Source organism: Balaenoptera physalus (genome assembly GCF_965194825.1).
Source record: "Balaenoptera physalus genome assembly, chromosome: 14".
NCBI classification, from domain to species: domain Eukaryota; kingdom Metazoa; phylum Chordata; class Mammalia; order Artiodactyla; family Balaenopteridae; genus Balaenoptera; species Balaenoptera physalus.
In genome coordinates this window covers 11,400,186-11,427,938 of record NC_138893.1, presented here as the reverse complement: position 1 = coordinate 11,427,938, position 27,753 = coordinate 11,400,186, and the positions used below count along the sequence as shown (strand labels likewise).

General features: G+C 42.0%; 1 protein-coding gene across 7 annotated transcripts in view; it reads right to left on the bottom strand.

The window, feature by feature from the left end:
• Window positions 1–8,727: 8,727 nt before the first annotated feature.
• Window positions 8,728–27,753, bottom strand: part of TARBP1 (tRNA guanosine 2 -O-methyltransferase TARBP1) — a 64,622-nt gene continuing 45,596 nt past the window's right edge. For 2 of the 7 annotated variants that reach the window (XM_082422953.1, XM_082422954.1), the window contains 11 exons: window positions 26,891–27,011; window positions 25,936–26,046; window positions 25,197–25,346; window positions 19,603–19,689; window positions 17,379–17,575; window positions 15,693–15,774; window positions 13,556–13,727; window positions 10,326–10,517; window positions 10,017–10,141; window positions 9,468–9,604; window positions 8,728–9,114 (listed from right to left, as the gene is read on the bottom strand). In XM_082422953.1, coding sequence (XP_082279079.1) covers window positions 8,946–9,114; window positions 9,468–9,604; window positions 10,017–10,141; window positions 10,326–10,517; window positions 13,556–13,727; window positions 15,693–15,774; window positions 17,379–17,575; window positions 19,603–19,689; window positions 25,197–25,346; window positions 25,936–26,046; window positions 26,891–27,011 — 1,543 coding nt within the window. In that variant the 3' untranslated portion in view covers window positions 8,728–8,945. Of the gene's footprint in view, window positions 9,115–9,467; window positions 9,605–10,016; window positions 10,210–10,325; window positions 10,518–13,555; window positions 13,728–14,372; window positions 14,404–14,755; window positions 14,847–15,371; window positions 15,470–15,692; window positions 15,775–17,378; window positions 17,576–19,602; window positions 19,690–25,196; window positions 25,347–25,935; window positions 26,047–26,890; window positions 27,012–27,753 lie in introns of those variants that run through there. The other 5 variants (XM_082422956.1, XM_082422955.1, XR_014252943.1 and 2 more) reach the window with 5 other exon arrangements.

The window sequence follows — 27,753 nt, the reverse complement described above, 5'->3', positions numbered from 1 at the left end:
CATACATGCATTAATATACGATATTTGTTTTTCTCTTTCTGACTTACTTCACTCTGTATGACAGTCTCTAGATCCATCCACTTCTCAACAAATGACTCAGTTTCGTTCCTTTTTATGGCTGAGTAATATTCCATTGTATATATGTACCACAACTTCTTTATCCATTCGTCTGTTGATGGGCATTTAGGTTGCTTCCATGACCTGGCTATTGTAAATAGTGCTGCAATGAACATTCGGGGGCATGTGTCTTTTTGAATTACGGTTTTCTCTGGGTATATGCCCAGTAGTGGGATTGCTGGGTCATATGGTAATTCTATTTTTAGTTTTCTAAGGAACCTCCATATTGTTCTCCATAGTGGCTGTATCAATTTACATTCCCACCAACAGTGCAAGAGGGTTCCCTTTTCTCCACACCCTCTCCAGCATTTGTTGTTTGTAGATTTTCTGATGATGCCCATTCTAACAGGAGTGAGGTGATACCTCATTGTAGTTTTGATTTGCATTTCTCTAATAATTAGTGATGTTGAGCAGCTTTTCATGTGCTTCGTGGCCATCTGTATGTCTTCTTTGGAGAAATGTCTATTTAGGTCTTCTGCCCATTTTTGGATTGGGGTGTTTGTTTCTTTAATATTGAGCTGAATGAGCTGTTTATATATTTTGGAGATTAATCCTTTGTCTGTTGATTCGTTTGCAAATATTTTCTCCCATTCTGAGGGTTGTCTTTTCGTCTTGTTTATGGTTTCCTTTGCTGTGCAAAAGCTTTGAAGTTTCATTAAGTCCCATTTGTTTATTTTTGTTTTTATTTCCATTACTCTAGGAGATGGATCAAAAAAGATCTTGCTGTGATTTATGTCAAAGAGTGTTCTTCCTATGTTTTCCTCTAAGAGTTTTATAGTGTCCAGTCTTATATTTAGGTCTCGAATCCATTTTGAGTTTATTTTTGTGTATGGTGTTAGGGAGTATTCTAATTTCATTCTTTTACATGTAGCTGTCCAGTTTTCCCAGCACCACTTATTGAAGAGACTGTCTTTTCTCCATTGTATATCTTTGCCTCCTTTGTCATAGATTAGTTGACCATAGGTGCATGGGTTAATCTCTGGGCTTTCTATCTTGTTCCATTGATCTATGTTTCTGTTTTTGTGCCAGTACCATATTGTCTTGATTACTGTAGCTTTGTAGTATAGTCTGAAGTCAGGGAGTCTGATTCCTCCAGCTCCATTTTTTTCCCTCAAGACTGCTTTGGCTATTCGGGGTCTTTTGTGTCTCCATACAAATTTTAAGATGATTTGTTCTAGCTCCGTAAAAAATGCCATTGGTAATTTGATAGGGATTGCATTGAATCTGTAGATTGCTTTGGGTAGTATACTCATTTTCACAATGTTGATTCTTCCAATCCAAGAACATGGTATATCTCTCCATCTGTTGGTATCATCTTTAATTTCTTTCATCAGTGTCTTATAGTTTTCTGCATACAGGTCTTTTGTCTCCCTAGGTAGGTTTATTCCTAGGTATTTTATTCTTTTTGTTGCAATGGTAAATGGGAGTGTTTCCATAATTTCTCTTTCAGATTTTTCATCATTAGTGTATAGGAATGCAAGAGATTTCTGTGCATTAATTTTGTATCCTGCAACTTTACCATATTCATTAATTATGCTCTAGCAGTTTTCTGGCGGCAGTTTTAGGATTCTCTATGTATAGTATCATGTCATCTGCAAACAGTGACAGTTTTACTTCTTCTTTTCCAATTTGTATTCCTTTTATTTCTTTTTCTTCTCTGATTGCCGTGGCTAGGACTTCCAGAACTATGTTGAATAATAGTGGTGAGAGTGGACATCCTTGTCTCGTTCCTGATCTTAGAGGAAATGCTTTCAGTTTTTCACCATTGAGAATGATGTTTGCTGTGGGTTTGTCATATATGGCCTTTATTATGTTGAGGTAGGTTCCCTCTATGCCCACTTTCTGGAGAGTTTTTATCATAAATGGGTGTTGAATTTTGTCAAAAGCTTTTTCTGCATCTATTGAGATGATCATATGGTTTTTATTCTTCAATTTGTTAATATGGTGTATCACATTGATTGATTTGCGTATATTGAAGAATCCTTGCATCCCTGGGATAAATCCCACTTGATCGTGGTGTATGATCCTTTTAATGTGTTGTTGGATTCTGTTTGCTAGTATTTTGTTGAGGATTTTTGCATCTATATTCATCAGTGATATTGGTCTGTAATTTTCTTTTTTTGTAGTGTCTTTGTCTGGTTTTGGTATCAGGGTGATGATGGCCTCATAGAACGAGTTTGGGAGTGTTCCTTCCTCTGCAATTTTTTGGAAGAGTTTGAGGATAGGTGTTAGCTCTTCTCTAAATGTTTGGTAGAATTCACCTCTGAAGCCATCTGGTCCTGGACTTTTGTTTGTTGGAAGATTTTTAATCACAGTTTCAATTTCATTACTTGTGATTGGTCTGTTCATATTTTCTGTTTCTTCCTGGTTCAGTCTTGGAAGTTTATACCTTTCTAAGAATTTGTCCATTTCTTCCCGGTTGTCCATTTTATTGGCATAGAGTTGCTTGTAGTAGTCTCTTAGGAGGCTTTGTATTTCTGCGGTGTCTGTTGTAACCTCTCCTTTTTCATTTCTAATTTTATTGATTTGAGTCCTCTCCCTCTTTTTCTTGATGAGTCTGGCTAATGGTTTATCAATTTTGTTTATCTTCTCAAAGAACCAGCTTTTAGTTTTATTGATCTTTGCTGTCGTTTTCTTTGTTTCTATTTCATTTATTTCTGCTCTGATCTTTATGATTTCTTTCCTTCTGCTAACTTTGGGTTTTGTTTGTTCTTCTTTCTCTAGTTTCTTTAGGTGTAAGGTTAGATTGTTTACTTGAGATTTTTCTTATTTCTTTAGGTAGGCTTGTATAGCTATAAACTTCCCTCTTAGAACTGCTTTCGCTGCATCCCATAGGTTTTGGGTCGTCGTGTTTTCATTGTCATTTGTCTCTAGGTATTTTTTTATTTCCTCTTTGATTTCTTCAGTGATCTCTTGGTTATTTAGTAACATATTGTTTAGCCTCCATGTGTTTGTCTTTTTTACGTTTTTTTCCCCATAATTCATTTCTAATCTCATAGCGTTGTGGTCAGAAAAGATGCTTGATATGATTTCAATTTTCTTAAATTTACTGAGGCTTGATTTGTGACCCAAGATGTGATCTATCCTGGAGAATGTTCCATGCGCACTTGAGAAGAACGTGTAATCTGTTTTTGGATGGAATGTCCTATATATATCAATTAAATCTATGTGGTCTATTGTGTCATTTAAAGCTTGTGTTTCCTTATTTATTTTCATTTTGGATGATCTGTCCATTGGTGTAAGTGAGGTGTTAAAGCCCCCCACTATGATTGTGTTACTGTCAATTTCCTCTTTTATAGCTGTTAGCAGTTGCCTTATGTATTGAGGTGCTCCTATGTTGGGTGCATATATATTTATAATTGTTATATCTTCTTCTTGGATTGATCCCTTGATCATTATGTAGTGTCCTTCCTTGTCTCTTGTAACATTCTTTATTTTAAAGTCTATTTTATCTGATATGAGTATAGCTACTCCAGCTTTCTTTTGATTTCCATTTGCATGGAATATCTTTTTCCATCCCCTCACTTTTAGTCTGTATGTGTCCCTAGGTCTAAAGTGGGTCTCTTGTAGACAGCATATATATGGGTCTTGTTTTTGTGTCCATTCAGCCAGTCTATGTCTTTTGGTTGGGGCATTTAATCCATTCACGTTTAAGGTAATTATCGATATGTATGTTCCTATGACCATTTTCTTAATTGTTTTGGGTTTGTTTTTGTAGGTCCTTTTCTTCTCTTGTGTTTCCCACTTAGAGAAGTTCCTTTAGCATTTGTTGTAGAGCTGGTTTGGTGGTGCTGAATTCTCTTAGCTTTTGCTTGTCTGTAAAGCTTTTGATTTCTCCATCAAATCTAAATGAGATCCTTGCCGGGTAGAGTAATCTTGGTTGTAGGTTCTTCCCTTTCATCACTTTAAGTATATCATGCCACTCCCTTCTGGCTTGCAGAGTTTCTGCTGAGAAATCAGCTGTTAACCTTCTGGGAGTTCCCTTGTATGTTATTTGTCGTTTTTCCCTTGCTGCTTTCAATAATTTTTCTGTCTTTAATTTTTGCCACTTTGATTACTATGTGTCTCGGCGTGTTTCTCCTTGGGTTTATCCTGTATGGGACTCTCTGCGCTTCCTGGACTTGGGTGGCTATTTCCTTTCCCATGTTAGGGAAGTTTTCGACTATAATCTCTTCAAATATTTTCTCTGGTCCTTTCTGTCTCTCTTCTCCTTCTGGGACCCCTATAATGCGAATGTTGTTGTGTTTAATGTTGTCCCAGAGGTCTCTTAGGCTGTCTTCATTTCTTTTCATTCTTTTTTCTTTAGTCGGTTCCGCAGCAGTGAATTCCACCATTCTGTCTTCCAGGTCACTTATCCGTTCTTCTGCCTCAGTTATTCTGCTATTGATTCCTTCTAGTGTAGTTTTCATTTCAGTTATTGTATTGGTCTTCTCTGTTTGTTTGTTCTTTAATTCTTCTAGGTATTTGTTCTTTAATTCTTCTAGGTCTTTGTTAATCATTTCTTGCATCTTCTCCATCTTTGCCTCCATTCTTTTTCCGAGGTCCTGGATCATCTTCACTATCATTATTCTGAATTCTTTTTCTGGAAGGTTGCCTATCTCCACTTCATTTAGTTGTTTTTCTGGGGTTTTATCCTGTTCCTTCATCTGGTACATAGCCCTCTGCCTTTTCATCTTGTCTATCTTTCTGTAACTGTGGTTTTTGGTCCACAGGCTGCAGGATTATAGTTTTTCTTGCTTCTGCTGTCTGCCCTCTGGTGGTTGAGGCTATCTAAGAGGCTTGATGTGAGGCTCTGGTGGTGGGTAGAGCTGACTTGCTGTGGCGGTCAGAGCTCAGTAAAACTAAAAATTTGTTTTATTTATTTTATTTTTGGCTGAATTGGATCTTCTTTGTGCTGCATGGGCTTCTCATTGCAGTGGCTTCTCTTGTTGCAGAGCATGGGCTGTAGGCACACAGGCTTCAGTAGTTGTGGCTCGCGGGCTCTAGAGCACAGGCTCAGTAGCTGTGGCGCACGGGCTTAGTTGCTCCGCGGCATCTGGGATCTTCCCGGACTAGGGATCGAACCCGTGTCCCCTGCATTGGCAGGTGGATTCTTAACCACTGTGCCACCAGGGAAGCCCTGGAAGTGAATTTTTCGATGATGACCTCAAAAGCACAATCCATAAGAGGAAAAAAAAAAAAAAGCTAAGTTGGACTTTATCAGTATTAAAAGTTTCTGCTCTGTGAAAGATACAATTAAGAGAATGAAAAGATAGAACTGGGAGAAAATATTGCAAATCACATATCTTATTAAAGAACTTGTATCCAGAATAACAAACTCTTATTTTAAAAATAGCCCAAGTTTGGGGGCTTCCCTGGTGGCGCAGTGGTTAAGAATCCACCTGCAAATGCAGGGGACATGGGTTCGAGCCCTGGTCCAGGAAGATCCCACATGCCGTGGAGCAACTAAGCCCGTGTGCCTAGAGACCGTGCTCTGCAACAAGAGAAGCCACTGTAATGAGAAGCCCGTGCACTGCAACAAAGAGTAGCCCCCGCTTGCCACAACTAGAGAAAGCCCGTGCGCAGCAACGAAGACCCAACGCAGCCAAAAATAAACAAATTAAAAAAAAAAAAAGCCCAAGTTTAAAAAATAGGCAAATTACGTGAATATTTTCACAACTCTATTCATAGTGTTAGAAATAATATTATATTATGAAAAAAGATGCTCCATATTATTTGTAGAGTAAATTAAAACCATGATGACCTATCACTACACACCTGTTAGAGTGCCTTAAATTAAAAAAAGTTGATAGTACCAAGTGCTGATGAAGATGCAGGGCAACAGGAACTGGCCTTCACTGCTGGTGGGGAAAGGGGTTGACTCTGAAAGGGTCACACAGAGGAAGTTTTAGGCGGAAGCTGTTTTCTGCGGCACTGTGCTGGTGCATCCATGTATGCACCTGTCAAAACCCACAGGACTGTACGCTGTAGAGAGTGACTTTGTGCGCACATTAAAATCACATCAACCAGGGGGACTTCCCTGGCGGTCCAGTGGTTAAGACTCTGCGCTTCCAATGCAGGGGGCCCGGGTTCGACCCCTGGTCGGGGAACTAAGATCCCACGTACTGCAGCTAAGCCCGCACGCCACAACTACTGAGCCCACACGCTCTAGAGCCTGTGGGCCGCAACTAGAGAAGCCCGTGCGTCTGTAGCAACGAAGAGCCCACACAGCCTAATGAAAAAAAGAAAGAAAATACTAGTCCCATCCATCTCAAGATAAGTAAATAAATAAAAATAAAATCAACCAGGATTTTGGAGGAATTCTAGTTTGGAACGAAGAATGATAAATGAATCTAACTATTATAAATATATTGACAAACTCACTGAAAGCGATGGATAAGAAAGGGGCTGACCCACGTAACTTTGAAAAATGGTGTTCTGACTGGATTCTGTAAGACTGAAGACGAAAAGAACTATGCAAATCTCTAAATTTCACAGGGGTGTGGTGCAGCAATTCTGAAACTACAATAATGAGAACCAGGTTTGTGTTAGAAAAAGCAGTTAAAAATAAGCAAGAGGTGCATGTTAGAATGAACCTTGTGGTGTTGGATTGGTGTCAGAGATAGCAGGAAGAATTCCTGTGTATGTGAACATATCTGGGCATAGTACTTGTACACACATGGGCTGGTGGACACCCAGGTCCCCTAGCTCTGTCCACTGAGAGGGCCTGCAGTGACAAGTCCAGCACCCAGATGTGCAATGAGCACATCCAGCACCCAGATCTCGATTTCTAATAGTATTCACCAATAAATGGAACCAATGATCCTTGGTGAAATGTCTGACTCTAGAACTGGTATAGAGAGTAAAGATGAGCCTGGAGCATTGTGTATATAATATAAGAATGTAAGGAAGTACTTAAAAAAAAAAAAAAGAATGGGAGCATGCCAAAGGACACAAGAGCCAACCATCCACCCTGCCACATCCACTAATGAATGATAAAATCATTAAAAGAGAAGAGTTCAAGAGAAACAGCTTATTAGCATAGCCTCCAAGTATCTCTCCCAAAATGTTTATTAGATACTGTGGCAGTTTTTTTAAAAAAATTATTTATTTTTGGCTGTGTCGGGTCTTCGTTTCTGTGCCAGGGCTTTCTCGTTGTGGAGTATAGGCTCCAGATGCGCAGGCTCAGCAGTTGTGGCTCACGGGCCTAGTCGCTTCGCGGCACATGGGATCTTCCCAGACCAGGGCTCAAACCCACGTCCCCTGCGTCGGCAGGCAGACTCTCAACCACTGCGCCACCAGGGAAGCCCAATACTGTGGTAGTTTTAACAGTTGCCTCTGAATCCTCTGATACTCCTCCCTCCAAGAGGGGAAGTTCATTTTCCCTCCCCTTGAGTGCAGGCTAGGCTTAGTGACTTGCTTCTAACAGACTGTGGAAAGTGAAAAACGGCAACTTTACAGAGGAGAACATGACAAACACTGCCTTAAACAAAAGATGGAGGTAGTAAAGTCATGCTGAGAGGTGATGAGAAGGTCACTTAATCCTTCCTTAAAAACCATGACCTCAGTCTGATAGGAGAAAACACCAGACAAACCCAAATTATGAGACATTTACAAAATACCTGACTATTCAAAAGTGTCAAGGTCATGAAAGACAAGGAAAGACTGAGAATCCGTCAGAGACTGGAGGAGACCAAGGAGCAGCATCCTGGATGCCAAAGCCGGTGCTCCTGGAACAGAAGAAGTGTTACTAGTGGGCAACGGAAAATCTGGATATAGATCAGGATTGTGGTCTGCTTAGCGAACAGCACCGTTATCAATGTTAATTTCTTAGTTTTGATAAATGTCCATGGTTATGTAAGATCCTAGTAGAGGCATCTGGGTGAAGGGCATATGGAAACATGTATACTATCTTTGCAGCTCTCCTGCAAAACAAGAATTATTTTAATAAAGCTACAGAAGAAAAAAATACATACAGGTAATGAACTCTGAAACTTAATTATTATTAAAAAAGGACCCAGACATGAGTGAAGTGCATTGCTGGATGGTGGTAGTTACCATTAAATAATAAAGTAATCCTAATATCAAACAAAAAAACCTCAGAAGAACAGAAACAGTAAATCAACCCTCGTGGGTTCCATTCTCACTACTGGTAACCATGTGCAAGGGTTAAGTCACCTCCTTTGGGTCCACGTTGACAACCGTCAGAAGATAGACTATTTCTAATCACTATTTGAACCCTGAGCGAAGACGGCATATGAAGATTTCCTAAAAACTTCATATGAACGATTAGGGCCTCGTTTATGGCTTTAAAAATAAATTATGAACGTCATAGGGAAGCTGGTTTGGCACCTGGCCAAGCATGTTTCCTCCCTGCGCAGAAGGAGATACAAATCAGCAGAGAGAGGCCAATGACTCCTCCTCAGGCTGAAACGTTGCTTCCACCCCCCACCATGCGCTTGACAAGGGTGTGGTATTCACAGATCATTAGAGCTGCCTTAATTCTGCCTTCCTCCTACCATGATCCACATTTCTGACAATACTAGTTTCTAGGAAAGAAATGATCTTTTTAAAATACATTGTTTTATTTCCACAATTGCTTAAAATATTTTATTAAAGAAGCAACACAACTTAGCTTTAAAAAAGGTTTATTAAAGGGGACAACAAACAGCGATATAGTTAAGGCACGTGACAAAGTTTTGGCATTAAACTGCAAATAAAGAAATGCAAATTATCCCAATAGATTTCAGAATCTATCTCATCAGTCCAAATAGTTGTAAAACAATGTTTCAACAGCACCGGTAGATAACTCGATAACTTGATAAGTCGTCTCAGGCAAGGCACGAGCTTCAGGACCCGGCATCCCCCTGCTTCAGCAGCTGCTGCCTGGTGTACTCCCAGACGAGCAGAGCTCCGCTCACGTGGACGTTGAGGGAGCGGGTGATGCCCTGCTGAGGGATTTCCACACACACGTCCACCTGCTGGATCAGATTTGCTGGGATTCCTTCCCGTTCATTTCTGATTCAGAAAAATGGGAGAAGAAAGGTTAGTTTTCTTATGATAAACAGTTTTCTTCTCAGATATCCTGGATGTTACTGGAAGAGACAGGTTAACAAAATGACACAAGTCTATGGTACCAGGAAAATAAGGAAGAGTGTAACAAGAAGGTTTATGGGTCGATTCTGTGTTCACCTGACCATCCCCAACAGGTGAAATAAAATGAAAACTAGGGGGGCTTTCCATAAACCTTGCAAGTCAAAAGCCAGGTACAGGTGTATGATCAAGGGTACAGGTGTATGATCAAGGGTCCAGGTAAAACTGTAAACCTTCTGAAACGTTTTCTAGACAGAGACTCAAGACAGTGTTCTTACCCCAACAAGAGTAGAGACTTCTCAGGGAAGCAGTACTGGGTTAGGTCTAAACTTTTCACAGTCTGTTCCACACCCACGATGGTGTAACCTTCTGCTTTTTTCTGTTGCAGATAATCGATCAGCTGAGGTGGTTTTACCTTAATATTCGTTTAAAAAGAGCAGAATATTAAATCATGCATTTATAGCCCTCCTGGGGGTAAAATCAGTTAAAGAAAATACAACTTTTATGAAACTGAAATTTGTTAAAAGAAAAGGACAGAATTATACACTATAAAAAAGAAAGCTCCCAACACCTCAAATTTATCAAACGAGTGACTTATAACAGGACACATTTTACTGAAAAGAATTCTACATTATTGATTTCTAAAAATACAACAGTGTGAAAGATAATAAGAATAGGAGAACAGAGTGGGCTGTATTTTACTTTTCAGTATTATTTTTAAGCTATTAAAGGCTGGACTACTGCAAAAGGGTTGATAACGTGAAGACAGAGTACTACAAGAGAGTCTAGCAAATGAAAATTTTAATAATAAATCACTTCGCGCCCACCTCCACCAAAGGAAGCCACTGTTCGGCTGAAACGCTGAGGTGCTGAAACTGCTTGTCTCTGATGCACTGAAGGTTGCCGACCACGAGCGCCGAGGCCCCGAACACCTCACAGGTCCGGCACAGCCCTGCACAGGACAAGCCGGGGTTACTGCCGCCAGCCTAAGGCCAAGTTCTCTAGGTCCCAGGCATTCCTCTGAAGCTCCCGGAGAGGGGGAAATGTGGAAGAGAGGCCACAAATGGCACTGGGTCAATTACAGATTTTCAGGGTCAGAAGATGTTAAGCAAGCCCAGTGGAAACTCTAATTTTACCTCCTAAGTTGGTTGGTTTGTCAATGAGTGAGGCCACGACAATCAGTCTGCTGAGTGACTTTCCAAGTTTGGCCGCACGATCCTGAAATACCAGCTCCAGGTCTAAGTCGGGAACACTGTTTCTCCATGGGATAATCTTCTTCTGAACATCACTCCACCCTGACTCGTTATCTGCTTCGCCTGAGTTAGAACCTGGGAAAGAAAAAGAAAATACAAATCTCCCTCTCTACTGATTTACAGGCATATATACTTTTTTAAGAGCTTAAAATGATAGTTTAGAATGAGATTCATTGACTAAAGAACTTAACTTGGATTCAGATACAACTGTCATTTTCAGTAACAGTTTAAAATGTTCAGATTCTACCCTGCTAACCAAAATACGACAACATTTCGTAAAAACCAAAGATGCACATTTTTTCCATTTTAGCATACCCCAAATTGGGAAGCATCTTAGAATCCGTAAGGGTATCATGGGTTTGGTAGCATTTTTTTCTTAGAGTTACATAGAATAATGGCATATCTTACAAACAATGGTGTTATGAGATTGGCATTTCCTGCAGAAATATTATATGCCGGAAAACAACATAAGTCGTCTTTATCTTAAATTATTTTCCAAGTACTTGGGGGACCTTTTCTAAAAACGAGGACTGTTCTTTGGAGCAGCTATCTCCTGGCTACCCCGATGAGTACACGATGTCATTGACCTGTCTAATGCGCGTCGTGATCTCTAGTTCAGGACTGAGACTCTCCTTCCCACTCCAAACCTGACTGAGCAAACGGGGGCACTTAGGTCACTGGGGGGGGAAGAGACACGCACGGAACGACGACGCGGTACTGTACTGAGGGTGTGCTCACACAGACGGGAGTTGCTAATGTCTGGGGGAGGGAGGGGCAAAAGAGCAAGACGCAGGAGGGCTCAAGGGAAGGGAGTATGAGAGTCTGCAAGGGAGAGCGCGTGGGAAGGGCGGGGCAGACCGTAGACACGTGCGCACGAGCAGGACGTGGAAGGACGAGGACTCAGGCAGCCGCGGTGCCTTGGCGTCGCTCACAGTCTGCAGTGGAGGGAGGGACGTGACTCAGGCCAGGTCCTTAGGGCTTTGTGTATAAAATGATAAAGAATTTATTCTACAGACAGGAGGCAGTACAGGGTTTTAAGAAGGCGGGTAACAGTACTGGTTTTGTGTTGTAGAAAAACCCCCTCTTAAAAACGATGTGGAGGATAAGTCGGGGAGGGAAAACCACTGAGAGGCTTTTACACTAGCCCAGCAAAGACGAAAACAATCTCTGCAAGAGGGGCTGAAGAGGAAGAGCAGAATCGCCCAGATCTGACAACGGACGGATGTGGCTAGAGCGACAGCAGAAGAATGACTCCTGTGAGACCACTAATAGGAAGGGGGTTAGAGGAGGCGCGTCTGGGCAGAAAGGTAACGTGGATTTGGATACCGAGTTGAAAGAGCTTATAGATGAGCTGGTGGGAGCGTCCAGAAGGCTCAGGAAAGAGGCTGGCCAGAGATAAAGATCTGAAAGTTGCAGTTACATGGGTGGTGGTTTCCAGTTGTGGAAATTAATAAAAATGTGCAGGGAGAGCAAACAGAATGAGAAGAAAACCAGGCCAATGAAAGCATTTAGGGGACCCTAGCATTCACGTCTCAGCAGAGAAACCCTGTTGCAATATCCCTCTCTTTACCAAAAACAAACAAAACAAACAGAAAGACCTCTGTAGCCTTTTCCCCATCCGGTAACTCCCCACTTCTCTGCTCCACTCCCTGCGTGGCAGAACTCAGGTAAGATGTCCAGATGTGCCGCTCCCCTCTCCTCTCTCCTCCCAGTCAGCCTGGCCCCTCCACCCGGAAAAGGCTCTTGTCACTGTCTTTTGCCCCCCAATCCACTTCTGCTCTTCCCCAGGCTTTGCGTGACTTGCTCTCACTTCAGGTACGCCTCTGCTCAATGTCAACTCCTTAAAAAGGTCTTTTTAATCCTCTCTCACACTCTTTACCCTGCTTTATTTTCTGCATAGTACTTTTTACTACCTGACATCTTATCTGTTTGTTTAGGGTTGTCCCCCTGTAGGAATGTAAGAGCCCTGAGGGCAGGGCCTTTGTCTTCTGTTCAGCACACGGGGGGGGGGGGGGGGGGGGGGGGGGGGGGGGGGGGCAATCAGTAAATCTTTGTTGACCGAGTAAATAAATTTAAGGTGATAGTCTTAAAATGAACCATCTAGAGTATTTGATTAAAAAAATGCACTTTCCTAGAACTCTCCTCCAGACAAAAATCTAAGAGTGGGACCCAAGAATCTGCACTTTTAACATGGTGTCCAAGGGATTCCTGAAAACACTAAAATTTGAGAGAACTATAAATTTAAGGGACAAGGGAGGGGAACTCAAAGGAGAGTGAGAAAAGTCAGACTGAGGAGAGAAATCAGGATAGCAAGAAATGAGCAAATAAATGCTACATAAGGTCAGGTATGGTAAGAGAAGAGCTTCTATTTAGATTTTGTAAAGAAGTAGACAAAGACAATTTCTGCTTTTCTGAAAGAAGTTTTAACGATGCTTATGGGCTGGGGAAGCCAGAAGGAGGATGAAATGTGAGTGACAGACACGCTCAGAACGCAGATCACTACTACGCATCTCTTCAGGTGAGCTGTGATTTTAAAAATGGGCGGGGGACTTGATCCCTGGTTTTCTGGGAGCAGCTGGATTGTGAAGGGAAGGAGGAGAAGCAACAGAGGGAAAGGTGGGTCCTAGAGAAAGCTGCAGGGAAGGATGGGGGCGGGGGCACGTGAAAGGAGGGCTGGAGCCATAGGGAAAAGATGGGTAAGAGATGAGTAATGTTCAGCCAGACCGAGCCGGGAATGCAGAGCTCTGCTTCACTCCCCAACAGGACAAGAAAAGAGATTTCTTAATTTGGCCCTTTTTTATATCTATATTTTTTCAGAAATATATAGTAGAAGAGCAATGATTATTAATTAACAATACTTCAAAGAAGACAGAAGCCTTTAGCTTTATATAGTAAAGCAGATCAAGCTCTCTTTGGCTATTAAGAGCAAAGCCAAAGTCGACTGAAAGTACTAGTCAGAGTGACACCACACTTTCTGTCTTCTCTAAGTGGAGGAGCAGAATTCACCACATCAGTGAAAAAGTGATACTATCAACCACCTATTCTAAGTAACGTGAATCAATGAGCCTGACCAAGGCAACAGGGAGAAAAAGCAAAACAAAAGTTTTTCTTACCTATGTCCTGCTGGGACCAGTCACCTGGTTTTAGTTCACAAAGTTGAGTTGGAGAAAGGTACCACTGAAATCCTGCATCTAAAGGAATGTCAGTGAACCTGGTAAATTTACCAATGGCAATCCATTCGTCCTCAACAAGGCCGGAAAGGCGTGGAAGGATGTAAAATATGGTCTGAAAGGAGAATTGTAAAAATCTAAATTTTTTTTTCCTTAAAAATAACAAAGAAATACAGGATAACATGTTTAAAGTACAACTTATTATTACTGATGTGTTCTCCCAAACTATCACATCTGATCAAATTACATAACTTTCATTTGTATCCTGTAGCAATTGTCTATCTATACTTCTTATCTTCTCTAAGAAACTAAGGGATTAATTTAGGAAATCCTTGAGAGCGGCAGATCTTCCACTCCAGTATTTCTAACTGTACGTAACATAATATACACCATGCTCTTAATACAAGCAAGAAGTGTTTTGGAATTAATCAGCATTAATGCTGGACAGCATTTGGGTAAGTGCTATTTACTGACAGCCAGACACCTCCATAAGCAATCAAGTTCAAGGTCTTGTGATGCCAGATCTTTACTCTCGCTGCCAATATACAAATTTACAATCTAGATTTTGCCTCGACTGTATCTTAGCTGTGTGACGTTAGACAAGCCATTAGCCTTTCTCAGCTTCAACTTCCTCATTGGTAAAATGAGGGTAAAATCGGTAAAAGAGCACATGAAAGTGATTTGTAAACTGCCCAGTGTGACACCACTGTGAACAGCATTATTCAGTCATTACATAACAATCCTCCTTCCCTTTTCTTACCTATGACAAGAAAACTGAGATCCAGATAATCCTCAAATGTGAAAAGGCACATAGGAAGCAGAAGCACAGTAGGCAATTTTAAAATAAAGTAATAAACTTATAACAATGTCCAAGTCTTCATAAAAGTTTTTAGAATGAATATGGTTTTCTCTTTATTAGCAATATTTGTGCAAATTGAAACTGGCATAATGAATGCAAGCTGTTTATTAAGTAGGTACCAAGTACAGCTCCAAACGTATAGAGAAACAGAGTCTTGTGTGCCATTATTTTATTGATATGTACAGTTATGGTTCGTATAATTAATAGAGAATAAAATATATAAAACATATGAGGGTGAGGCAGTCAAAGTCAGGATGAAGGAAAAGGGGAAGCAAGGGACTTACTCCTGCTGGAGAACTGAATAGAAAAGGCTGACTTAGCACTAGAGAGTTATTAAGAGTCCTCAGAAAGATGTCAAACAAAGCATTCTGGGCGCTAAAGGACACAGAACAGAGCACGTTAAAATGTTTGAAAAATCCTAAATAATTTTTGCAATGAAGCAACAAAGTACACAATAATGTTCTATGATGACTATCTCACAATATATAGATCTGTATTTTTTTTAAAGGCCAGCTTATTAGTAATCCACACACACACACACACACACACACACAACCCAACAAAAAAAACTGCTTATGCGCGGTAGCTAAAGTTTCTGATACTTCCAAGTTCCTAGATCACATGTTTTAAATTCCAAGGCAGAACACTATAATTGTAGTCGAAAAAGGGAGAAAGTAATATCATATGTACAAATTTTAATAATCTATATATTAAGTTAATTAATTCACATGCTAACTGGAGTAAGTTTAAAGAAATTATATAAGCACATTCTGTTATGATCAGTGAGATGGTGGATCATTTGCTATACAATTCCAGTCATCCAGAACCTAAAATAGGCACTTAAAAGAGTAGATCTTTTCGCTCTTTCATACCAATGGGCTTCGTTACGACAAATCTCACCTGCACAAATGTTCTCACTCATTTCCTTTTAATGTCAGAACAGATTTCTGTTCAGAGTTAAATATTCCCCCTTCCAGTGTTTACAAGCCAGACACTGCCTGAGAAACAGAAAGTGAAAATGACTAGCCGGTTTTCACTGCTCAAGAGTGAAGCGCAAGCAGCCATCTGCACCAAGTGACAAAATGACACGGAGCACTTCACGACCTGAAGGCGGTGTTGCAGGGACAGTTAACCTCGTTATACCTTCAACCACCGCGGCAGAAAGGAAGCACCCGGACTAAAGATACAGAAGAGAGTTCGCAAATGATATTCTCTGCTCACCTCCAGACAGTAATCCTTCAGTGGGTGGAACGTTGCAAAAAAGAAATGCTCCTGGATCCGTTGCCAATTCTTCTTCGCGTTCCTAGGTGTTAAAGATACAAGTGAGGTACAGACTAGTGAACCCACTCTGGTAAGGGGGAAACCCAAGTAGCTCTCTTAAAGAGGTACTGCAGAATTTAGAATGAATGGAAAATCTTGTGAATTTTATCCCATGATTTATAACCCCTATCTCCAAGATCAACATCCTTTAAAAGCTGACCCTAAATCTGACATTTTGAAATGAAACTCAAAGAGACAAAGAAATTAAATAACTCTGTCACAGTCCTACATCAAACAATGACTCAACAAGAATGAAACTCAGGTCTCCACTCCATCAAAGAGACAGTCGTCAGTCAACAGACAACGATGGGAAAATCTCACAGGAACAGCTGCCGCAGGTACAACTCACATGCTTGGGGAAAAAATTCTAAAAGGGGACCATTAAGAAATCTAGGCTGGGATCCTTATGTCTCTCTCTCTGGCCATAAATGCTTTTTTTTTTTTTTTTTAGGAGAGAAAATCGTTACCTAAGTTACTTTTTTTTTTGGCTTCACCGCGCAGCATGTGGGATCTCAGTTCCCCAACCAGGGATCAAACCCACGCCCACTGCAGTGGAAGCGCAGAGTCTTAACCTCGGGACTGCCAGGGAGGTCCACATAAGTCACGTTTTCTACCCTGAAGATTCATGACACGCAGCCAAACTGTACCAACTTTCATAAGCCAAATGAAAGTAATAGGTTTTAAATACTTAGATACACACAAACAACAAAAACCAAAAATTTGTTAAGTTTTAGAAGGCAAAAGAGGTAGGAATAAAAATTACAAAACATGGCCACCAGCAGGTTTCAGTTTAAATTCATGACCAACAACCCAAAAGCTAAGCAGCAATTTCAAGACGCCTTCCCGACAAGATCATTCTCCTGCTTCGCCCAACGTACCTTCTTCACCCCCGAGTTCCCAGCCCAGTTCCCAGTTCCCTGCCGGCTGGGCCTCAACATCAGTGGGGTGAGAAGAGGAGACCTGAGATGAGAGACTGGCCCCTCCTTATGCACCTGTCTTCTCTGCCCCTTGGCTTTTAAGGGTCTCCTCAAAGGACAACACCCCAATATGCGTCCGAGCTCCCATCCCCCTGGGTTTTGCTCTGAGTCGTGCACCCCGACCTACTCCCTCACAGCAGCGGTGTTGTATCTGTTTGATATTGAGCATCTGAGTAGGATGTTGTTTGGGGGATAGAGAAGTTCTCTTAGAAAAGAAAAAGGCAAGAGCTTCCAGCTTTAACCGGGACATCTGAAGGCTTATGAGCATGGCTTTAGAGTCAGGCCATGCTGCTTCTCAGCAGTTCTTTGACAACAGAGGATGAAAACATTTGGCTACGCTGAAGAGAAACATCTAGAGGTCCCCAAATTAAAGATCAAGGATTAAAGAGCAAAAAAAGAAAGAAAAAAAAAAAAGGTCTGACGGAGCTGACAGCACTTAGAACTGTAATTAAACTGCACATCAAATAGTGAGCTGCTTAAATGCTGCTTAATCTGAGCTCTGTGCCCTGCAGCGTGATGGGCTCAACAGAAGTTGCTGAAGCTGGGCACCCTCTATGCCCTCTCTGCACACAATGCTGGACCGAGGGGTAAGGGGACAAGGCCTGCTTACCCTGCTCCATGCATGTTTTCCACTTGATTCAGACTGGATTCAATAATGGAAGTCAAAGCATCAAGTTCTTCAATGTGCAACGTCTTACACATGCTCCAGATTTTCTTAAGAGCAACTAAGGCATACAGTCGAATGCTAAAATTGTGATTAAAACACCAGTGCAGTACGATAATAAGGGCTTGCTTCAGAATTAGTTTCTGAAAAGGAGAAACATTCTTCAGATGTAAACATGGACCATTTTACCCTTGGCTGTATGACCAAGAACAAGGTGTACAGGTGACAAAAATGCTACAAAGTAAAATCTTATTTCACCGGTTTTACACTGTCATTCTCAGACAGATACAATGGCAGGAGTAATTTCCTCAAGAAGGAAAAGTACCTTCCCAGCTCCTTAGTTTTTATTTACCATGCTGCCACACGTTTTCCCCCATACTCCAGGACCTAGGTTAATCTGAATGAAGTACTTTCATGCTAACCATTGTATGACCAGTGTTTTAAGAAGTCTCCATCACTTATTACCTTACCATGGGCTGAAAAAGTTAGAAATATTAAGTGAACTTGAGCAAGGTATCTCATAAAGTGCTGTTTTCCCCCCTGGTCTGAACTACTTACTCTGTTTTCCCTAATGGTGACCTTGGACCCACACAGCACTGAGTGGTGGCAGGAAAATTAAGAAGTGGGGAGAAAAATAATAAGAGTTTAAACTTTCCTGTAGACTTTTCCTGTGAATTCACAGAGTTTTTCACCTTTACAGCCAGGAGATTTTATGCAATGATAATCCCTGATTTCTAAAACCACACAGTTCAACAGATATTGAAAGGCAAAGGAAGTGACATGTATTAATGTGGAAACCAGATGGGCTCAAACTTTTAATAGAGTATCAGGAGCTACCTTAAGGCTCCTACCAAATGGCTCGTGTGTAAATGTTACTGGGATGCACCATGCTAAGAGCCCTGCAATAGTACAGTTTCTTGTCTATCTTACTTCTCTCAACAGACTGCAAGCAAATCTCTTCCCTGCATATTTAAAACAGAAAGATAACAACTGCTATTATGTGATGCTAGAGCTTTCTTAACTCTTACCAGAAAGGTGTTAACCCAAGTTTTCACATAACTATAACTAACACACTGCCATCTGGCTGACAGGCTCTGTAACACACCATCAATTTTAAGATATTATCATGGTTTTTGAGGTTAAAATGTGGTGGGGAGAAAGCCCTGTTCTTAGGATTGATGAAATAGGTTAACAATGAAATCTGATTGTTACCGTGCTTAAAGGCAACACTTTGAAAAATTCTAGGAAACCTATCCCCCCAGTATTTTTACCTCACTTTCAACACTAAACAACATTTATTTCAGACAGCTGACCACTGAACAACAGGGGTTTGAACTGTGCAGGTCCACTTATACGTGGATTTTTTTCACTAAAGACGTACTGCAGTGCTACATGATCCTCGGGTGGTTGAATCCACAGATACAGATGAGGAACCTTGTATTACAGTGACCGTAAAGTTACGTGTGGATTTCCCACTGCGCAGAGGGTTGGTCCTCCCAACTCCTGTGTTGACCGAGGGTCAACTGTGTTAAGTTTCTCCCAGTTTGAAACATATAAGTACATTCTATGTAGATCCAATAATATAGAATCTTGCTCTAAATCTTTACCGGCAGGTTTTCCTGAATTCTCCTCAGTTGCCATAGTGATTAACCAGAATTAGCTAAGATCTCTACTTATCTAGGGAAGATGCTTTAAACCTGAGAAAGATGAAGAACTGGCTTTCACACTCTGAATAATGACAGTCATTTTATATAAACCTTCAATAACACAATGGCTTTTAATACTCTGACCATGAGTTTCTTTGTACAAGCATTTGTTAAATAACTCTGCCAGCCAAGGAACAGTTAAATGCAATAAGGGAAGTCTTATTTAAATAATCTTACGTAAATACTTGTATAAAGTTAAGCATCCTATCATTAAAAGTTGCCCATTAGTTTGTCTAGAGATTTAACATGTGCTCAGGCGTTATCTCAGTGTGTGTGTGCCCGTGGGTAACACCGTATTGTGCATTTGTGTCTAAGTGCGTGTGCCATTAGGAGGGGAGCGGAAGGGAAGGGGAGAAATTGCAAAACACACAAGGACTACTCTACATGAAAACGATTAGTACAAATGTATAAGTTCTATTTTGATAGTCAAGTCTGAACTCTTCTTAAAAACAATATAAACTCACCTTTTCTGGAATATTTTCAGTAATGATGTCCAAATGCGACAAAGCTGATAAAAATGTACAAATGCTTGTTTTAAGGTTTTCTTCACCCTGAAAATAAATCAGATACACGGAACAGTCATTCAAGGCTGCCACGAGCCCGTGCACATCAAGGCACCAGGCCGGACGCTTGGGGCCCAGGCCGTGAGGCCGGCTACTCCCCGACGCAGCCACGGCCTGGGTGGGGTTAGAGGAGGAAAAGTGAGAAAGGACAGGAACGTCCCAGAGCCAAACGCCCGCACACACAACACTCAGCAGACGCACGCCCGCTAACCACTCAGGCGAGGAGTAACTGGTGGGGACCGGGGCGAGCTCACTGCAGGGAGATAAGGGCTGGCTGGAGAAAGGGGGGGGTGGGCAGGGGAACAGGAACGAGGAGGAACAGGTGAAGGTGAGCAAGACGAACAAAGACAGGCAAGCGGGAGGCAAAGGCCCCCGTGCGGAGGGGAGCGGCAGAGCTTAAATGGAGCCCTGCAGCTGCTTCAAAAAAGCCTCAACGAAACGCTACTTATAAGAGTGTTCAACTGGAATTCGGAAACCTTCCCAATGATAGTGACTTGGAATTACACATTATTTTAATGATAAAAGACTGACGGACGCCAGGTAGACTGGAAAGAGACTACAGACACCACAGTTCAGAAACTGTTCCAAAAGGCGAATCAGATGATTAATTCCTTTATGTAACTTGTAGTTACTGACTGTCTTCCATGGACCAGTTACTGTGGCAGAAACAGAGGAAAACAAAAATAGATAAGATTCCTGCCTTCCTGGAGCTTACGGTCTAATGGAGAGGAAAGACAAAATCAAACCAGACAATAAATTAAAATTCCCATTATAAAAAGAACTATTTATGTGCTACAAAAACCTACACTAAGGGGATCTAAACTACTCAGGGAGGTAGAGAACTGCGATCTGAAGGAAGAGAAGCAGCTACGCAGGCAAAGAGGAGGAAGAACAGAAGAGGTCGGAGCAGTCCTCGGCCACGTGGGGGGGGGGCCCCGATGAGGCAAGCTGTCCGGTCATCAGGCCCTAATGCAGCCCCACCCAGCTGGGGGGCTCGGTCCCGCCACCTGCTCTGGCCGACGAGCAGCAGGGTGCGATCAGAGGCTGGGAAAGCGTGGGTACACCAAGACGTGTCCTCCTGGAAGGCCCGTCCTTGGAACCCTGAGCAACCACAGAGAGAGGTGCAGAACCAGCGGTGCCCGGCACCTCGGCTGTCCCCACTACTGCAGCCAAGGTGACCAGCACGTGGCCGAAGAAGTCGTTTGCAGGTCCCAGCCCAGTGGACACCACATGCACAACAGCCCAGCCTGGTCCAGTCAATCCAGAAGCTGGAAAAATAGCAGAGTGTTGTTGTTCACACCCCTGGCCTTTGGAATGTTCCAGCAACAGAAAACTGAGCCCATCCATGCATCCATGACTCGAGTGCAGAGGTGGGGACGTGGGGCACACGGACTGGATAGGGAGGGGGGCAAAGACCATGTGAGACCTGCAGGCCACTCAAGACTTCGGTCTTTGTTCTGAGAGCGTTTTAAGAAAGTGGACGACCTGATCACATTTTCATTTTGAAGAACCTGCTCTGGCCTCGGTGTGGAGAGCAGACTGAAAGGGAGGAAGAGGGGACGCAGGTGGTCCACCGAGGGGAGCAGTGCAGTGGACGATGCAGCCTGGACCAAGGCCAAACGCAGAGATGGGAGATGGTGACTGAGAAACACTCGGGAGGTAAGACCGACAGGATCTGGTCCAGAGTCAGGAAAAGCGCTGAGTTCCCTGCTTTGTGCAGCTGTATAGACGGTGGTGCTGTTTACAATAGTAGAAAAAGATCAAGTTTGGGGCAAAAATAAGGCACCTGCTGTCAGACATCCAAGTTTTAGATGATTTATAAACATTCAAGAAGGATGTCCGCAGCGGGGGTCAGCAAAGCTTTGTGTAAAGGACCAAACAGTGAATAAAAATACAGCTGTGAGGTCCACACAGTCTGTTGTGAACACTCGACTCTGTCCTTTCAGCTCAAACACAGCCATGAACGATATGTACTGATACATGAACGGGCATGGCTGTGCGCCACCAAACGTGGCCAGGCCGGGAGTGGCTGCAGTCAGCCTGATGGAGCACTTAGGGGAACATGTCTGGAAGAGAGAGACACATTATCGGGTCATTCACATCAGATGATAAGTGAATCCATGACCCAGACAAAACTGACTATAAAACAAGGAGAAATTAAGGAAAGAAGGCGGCCCAGCCTTGAGAAGCACTAACATTTAACAGCTGGGGAGGGAAGGAAATGCCCAGAAAGGACACAGAAAAGAGGAAACAGAGGGGCAGGAGGGACCAGGGAAGTGTGCTACTGCACCAGGAACAAGGAGGTCGTCTGCAGCATGGATGGATGTGGAGAAGCAGGAGGAGGCTGACCACCGACCCTGGCAAAGGGTCGTCTGAGAAGTGACCGAGCTGGAGGTGGGTCCGCTGGATCGAACTGTGGGCGAGGAGAGCATGAAAACCCCGAAACTGTGGCATACAGACACTTCTTTCAGCAAGTCTGGCTCTGACAGGGTAGGGAGATAGGTGACTACAGGCGTCCTCTACAGAGCAGCTCAGTGTAAATACCCGTAACAATGGATGAGAAACCAGCTGGTTAAGAAGGGGAGACTAGGTATAGGAGAGAGACCGAGGGCTAAGGTTCCTGAGAAGGCAGACAGGAAGAGAAGCCAGAGAACAAGCAGAGGAATTACCTCAACAGCAGATTCAGGTCCTTGATGATAAAGGAGGGAAGCAGTCTTGGGTGGATGTGGACAAGGTACTGGGTTGGCCGAAAAGTTCGTTCGTGTTTTTCCAGAAGATGTTATGCCAAAACCTGAATGAACTTTTCGGCCAACCCTATATATTTATTTGCGTGACTGCTCCTGAGAAGGTAAAGGTATTCCTATGCGATGACTGCTATTTTCTCGGAAACATAAAAGCTAAGGTCACCTGCTTCAAATAAAGGAGGAAAAGGGTGTAGTGGACACTGCCTGTTTTGGGGTATCTATTCTGAATCCCCTTCCAAGTTCAGGGAATTCTTCACCTTGTAGGTCTTGTGAGAAGCTGGAAATGCCAGACATTCATTTTCCCAGCCTCCTTGCAGCTAAGAGAAGTCACCTGACCTGGACCCAGAGACGCCTGCCCTGAATGCTGGGTTGAGAACCCGTTACCCAGAGAGGCAGAGCCCACAAAGAACCCACTCCGTGCAGGCGGCAGAGGCGGCAGGCGGACGGCTGGCCAAGGCTGCAGCACTGCCGCGATGGCACCAGGCGTCCGGTGGGGTGAAGCAATGGCCCTGGTGGACCTGCTCTACGGCACACCTGTGGCTACAGTTCTGGAAACCACTGAGCCCCACCTTGTTCCTGCGTATTTTCCAAGCTGGATTCTGCAGCTTTCTGGGCATTGTGTAAGCTACCTCACTTCCCCCATTTCCGCTGTCTGTTTTCCATCCCTTTGATTCAATCCGCAAACGTTTTACTTGCTTACAGTGAAAAACCCTGACTGATGTCCACAAGGAAAAGATGTGAAGAGAATATACCAGCTCTGAGAGCTCTTTATGGAAAATGAGAGACTGAGCAGAGTGGAAAAACAGGACGGTACTGGTGGCTTGACCAGGGACAGGAGAGTCAGGGAGGCTGGAAGCACACCAGAGCCAGGGGCCTTCTGTGAGAATTTCTGAGGCAGCGCCCACCCGCTTGAGAGCAGACAAATCAAGCAAGATTGATAAAGCAACAGGTCTGAGAAGCAATGCAAGGAAAAAATGTCAAAGTATGTTTCTTAATTCTATGCACATGAAGAGGAGAAGGAAGAGACAGGAGAGGAACCCTGGAGCAGTGAAGACGAACATGGCTTCTGAAACGAAACAGACGTGAATTAGAGCTCTGTCGTTTCTTAGTGGTGTGACAAGTTACTTAATCTCTCTGGACTTCAGTTTTTTCACTAAGTAAAAGGTAAAAATTCCGACCTACTTTTCAGGATCATTGTGAAGGTGATGCCGCCATGCTTATCGTAACACCCAGGTTTCAGGAGAGGAGCCTGGGACAGTGAAGGACCGCGGTGCGTGCGTGCGTGCGTGTGTGCGCGTGCGTGCGTGTTGCGTGTGTCAGGGATTTCAGGCAAAGACACGCTCGTCAATTTCGTGTTATACAGGATGAAGTTTGAAGTGATTATGTGAGAGGGCCTAGGAGGTGGCTGGGATGCAGGGAACCAGCAGAGACAGGGTGTACACAGCAAAGGGAGTGTAGACAGAGAAGGACAAGGGACTGCAGAAGGGATCACCACAGTGCACAGTCCGCTGCAGAAAAAGCAACAGTCAACGAGAAAGGCTGCACTGCAGTAAGGAAGATGAAGACAAAGTCAAGGCTGTCTGTGGCTGCACGTGAAGCCCTCAACGTGCGCCTTCTGAAGATGCGGCAGAGCCCAGTGGTTTAAGAAGAGCAAGAGAGAAAGGCGAAGACACTCACTCTCGAAGTTTAATAGAAGGAAAAGAAGACACTAGGACGATGGCCAGATGGAGGAAAAGTCAACAGAATAACAGTGAAGAACTCAGGGTGAAGTCCCAGAAGGAAATGCACATAAGGACACAGATAACAGATGAGGAAGAGAGAACAAGTTTCTCCCCCTGAAACAGAAAGGAAGAAACAGAAAGAGATACTTTTCACACACAGAAGGCAAGGTCATTTACCGAGAAAGGGAAGGGTGAACTTGGGAACCAGCAGAAAATACTCGAGGCAAGTATTTAGAACTGATGTTTGGAAACAACTTGCTATTTGTCAGGAAGCCCGCAACTGCAGACTCTTATCACTAATCTTAGTACCGATGCCTTAAAAATGATTTTCAAGATATAAGAAAGTTGGGGATGGGGTGTCAGAGGTGTGCATGAGGCTACAGAGGAGGTAAGAATGGAAACGAACTGACACTTGCTTTTGGCTGGGTGGTAGGGGTTCCCTTCTACTCGCTCTGCTTTGGTTATATTTGAAATTTCCCTACTAAGAAATTCTTTAAAATGTAAGGAATGCATTTAATTCCTCACCATTCTTAATTCCTCATCATTCTTTTTTTTTGTTGTTTTTTTTACTTTTTTGGCTGCACCCTGCAGCATGTGGGATCTTCGTTCCCCGACCAGGGATCGAACCTGCGCCCCTGCATTGGAAGCACGGAGTCTTAACCACTGGACCACCAGGGAAGTCCCCAATTCCTCATCATTCTTATCTCTAAGATCAAACAAAGACACTGCTTGGTAAATAAACATATAGAAGGCACCTATTTCCCTTACTTCTTAATAACGGAAGCCTTTTCCATCTTTGTTTTGTTGGAATAGAAGAACTCTCAAATAAAAATTATGCTATACTCAAGATAAATGCCAGGGCTTTCTGTCTCCTAAATTAATTCAAATCCTGCAAAACACAATTTAGGATGTCAGCACAATAGGGGCAGGGCAACTGACAGCCAGAAAACTATTAAAGTGAAACAATCTCCCAGCATAGCTAAGATCTTTTCTTCATTAAAAAAAATTATGAAAAATCTCCTTTACTTACGTAAGAAAAACAGTCCCAGAACTTCGGAAGAAACTGAGGGAATTTATGAAGAATCAATATAATAATCCATTCTATAAAATATTTTATGGATGCTTGATTACTGATGAAACCAGCCTGGAAAATCTTGTCAATAATTCTATTCAAGAAATTCTGAGAAAAATAAAGCACACAAATTAAACTGTTATGGTTATTGATTTTAAAAAACTTATTTTTATTGAGCTATCACTGACATATAATGTATAAGTTCAGGTGTACAACACGTTGATGTGATGATACGTTTATAGATCGCAGTATGACTACCACCTTAGCAGCACCGGCCTCTATCATGTCACATAGTGATTTCTTTTCTGTGGTGGGAAAAATTAAAACCTATTCCTTATCAACTTTGAAAACGGTTACTAATTTTAATTAAGAAACAGTCACTATTTAAAAAACAGCTTAAAGTTTTATCGTGGCATATGAGACTTGAAACGGTTAAAATATTACAATAAAATACTGAGGGGAAAAATATATTAAATGGGGCCATGTAAATCAGTTTCCAATTTATTTCTACAACACCTAATTGCCTTAGTATTCTATTAAAAAAGACTTCTGAATAAACTTCAATTTTAAGAACTAAAGTATAAATTTTAAGCAGATGACTTTCTCAATTTTAAGGTAGCACATGACAGTTTCTACGACACAGTTTATTCATATGAGAACGTTACGCTTAAATGCACGGACGTAATAACTGTTATACCTGACCGAATCTGGGGAGAAGCACAAGCAGGGTCTGCCATATTCGGTGTTTCACTCTATGCTGTTGAGAATTCACATAGTATCGAGTTCTTGACTTGGACACCAGTTCATCCTTGTGGGCGGGAGGGGGGGACCAATATTAAATTACCTACTGAATTTGTGATTAAGGAAAACAAAAATCAATGACAACTTCAAGTTTAAAAAGTATAAACTGGGCATAGGAGCCTGTTATACTCCAAAAGGCAGAAGGATAAGAAAGACACTTTCTTATGATACTTTTTCCAAGTTTAACTTATCTGCTTTTTAAAAAAAAAAAAAAAAGTTTTATTATTCTTAATTAATTAATTAATTAATTTTTATTTCTGGGCCATGCCGTGCAGCATGTGGGATCTTAGTTCCCTGACCAGGGATCGAACCCATGCCCCCTGCATTGGAAGCGTGGAGTTAACCACTGGACCACCAGGAAGTCTAAACTTATCTGCTTTTAAAATGAGAAAAGGAACCATACAAATTTACATAGTAAAAAAAGTACTTGAAAATATACTTCTCTTTCCTTGTGCCCAGTTAAGGGGGAGACATGGGGTCACAGGGGTGGACTTTGCACTAAAAATTTTTTTAAGTTTATCGTATTTTAGTAAATAGTGACAGATCTGAAGAAAATATATTAGCAAGGGAATATAATGCCCCTTGATTGTGTAAGTTTGGAATAATGGGATCTGCAATTTGATACAAACACCACTAAGACAGGGGCACCTCAGTAAATGGACAGTGCAATGCCATCACCAGACACAAGGCAACAGTAGCACGGAGTCCTTCTACATTAGCAGCGCTCTCCCCGGCTTTAATGGTCTGTGCTGTCTACATTCAGCCAACTGCCAGGTTTACTTCTGTTACGTCACTGCTAGTGCTTGAACTGCTAAGTTAAGATACTTTAAGGTAAGATAAAGCATATTTACTTTTTCTAATAGCTTGATTGCAAGATCTTCCATAAACAACTTATGAGACATATTTGAGCCATCTAATAAACACAGGAATTTGACAGCACAAATTCTCACATAATGGTCCTCTCTTTTAGTACTAAAAAAATATAAAATGATAGATTATGTTAATACATTTTCAAAATTAAAAAATACATTAGATATTAATTTCAAAATATCAAAACCTTCCAAAGTTTTCTAAAATTAAGTAGCTTCATATTTAATGACAATGTATTTTAAATCAGGCTAGACAGTGGAAGATAACAAACAAATACATCAACAGGAGATCCTGTACACAAAGTCTGAATGAGCACAAATTCACCCAGACTTCTGGAAAAACAACGCGCACACTACTGATACTGGGTCAGTAATACCTTATCTGTGGACAAAACAGATCACAGCTCGTGACACTGTTCCTGGAAGAGGACCACTGACACCTCGTGCTCAGGGGCAAGAACACACATCAACACCTCGACGCTGTCATCACTGTGCACTCTAAGTGCACGTCTGCAAGTGAAGGGCAAACTCAGAAAGCACTCACTGCGTGTGCTGAGCGTCCCAGCATTTTCAGTATCCAAATGGGGAAAAATAAATTCACTGAAATTGTTAATTAAGTATTTCCAAGTTCATTAAAACTATTATAATGTGAATAAATGTCATTTTAATTTAACAATATCTGTCTAGTAGAGATCAAAATATTCTGGAAACGTCAACTAAAAAAATTTCACTTATTGTTATACTATAACCAGCCAAGAAAACAAAAAATTAATTACAATAATTAACAATGAAAAATGTATATATTTAATGAAGAGAGGCAGATTTAAAACATAGCTATGACTCTT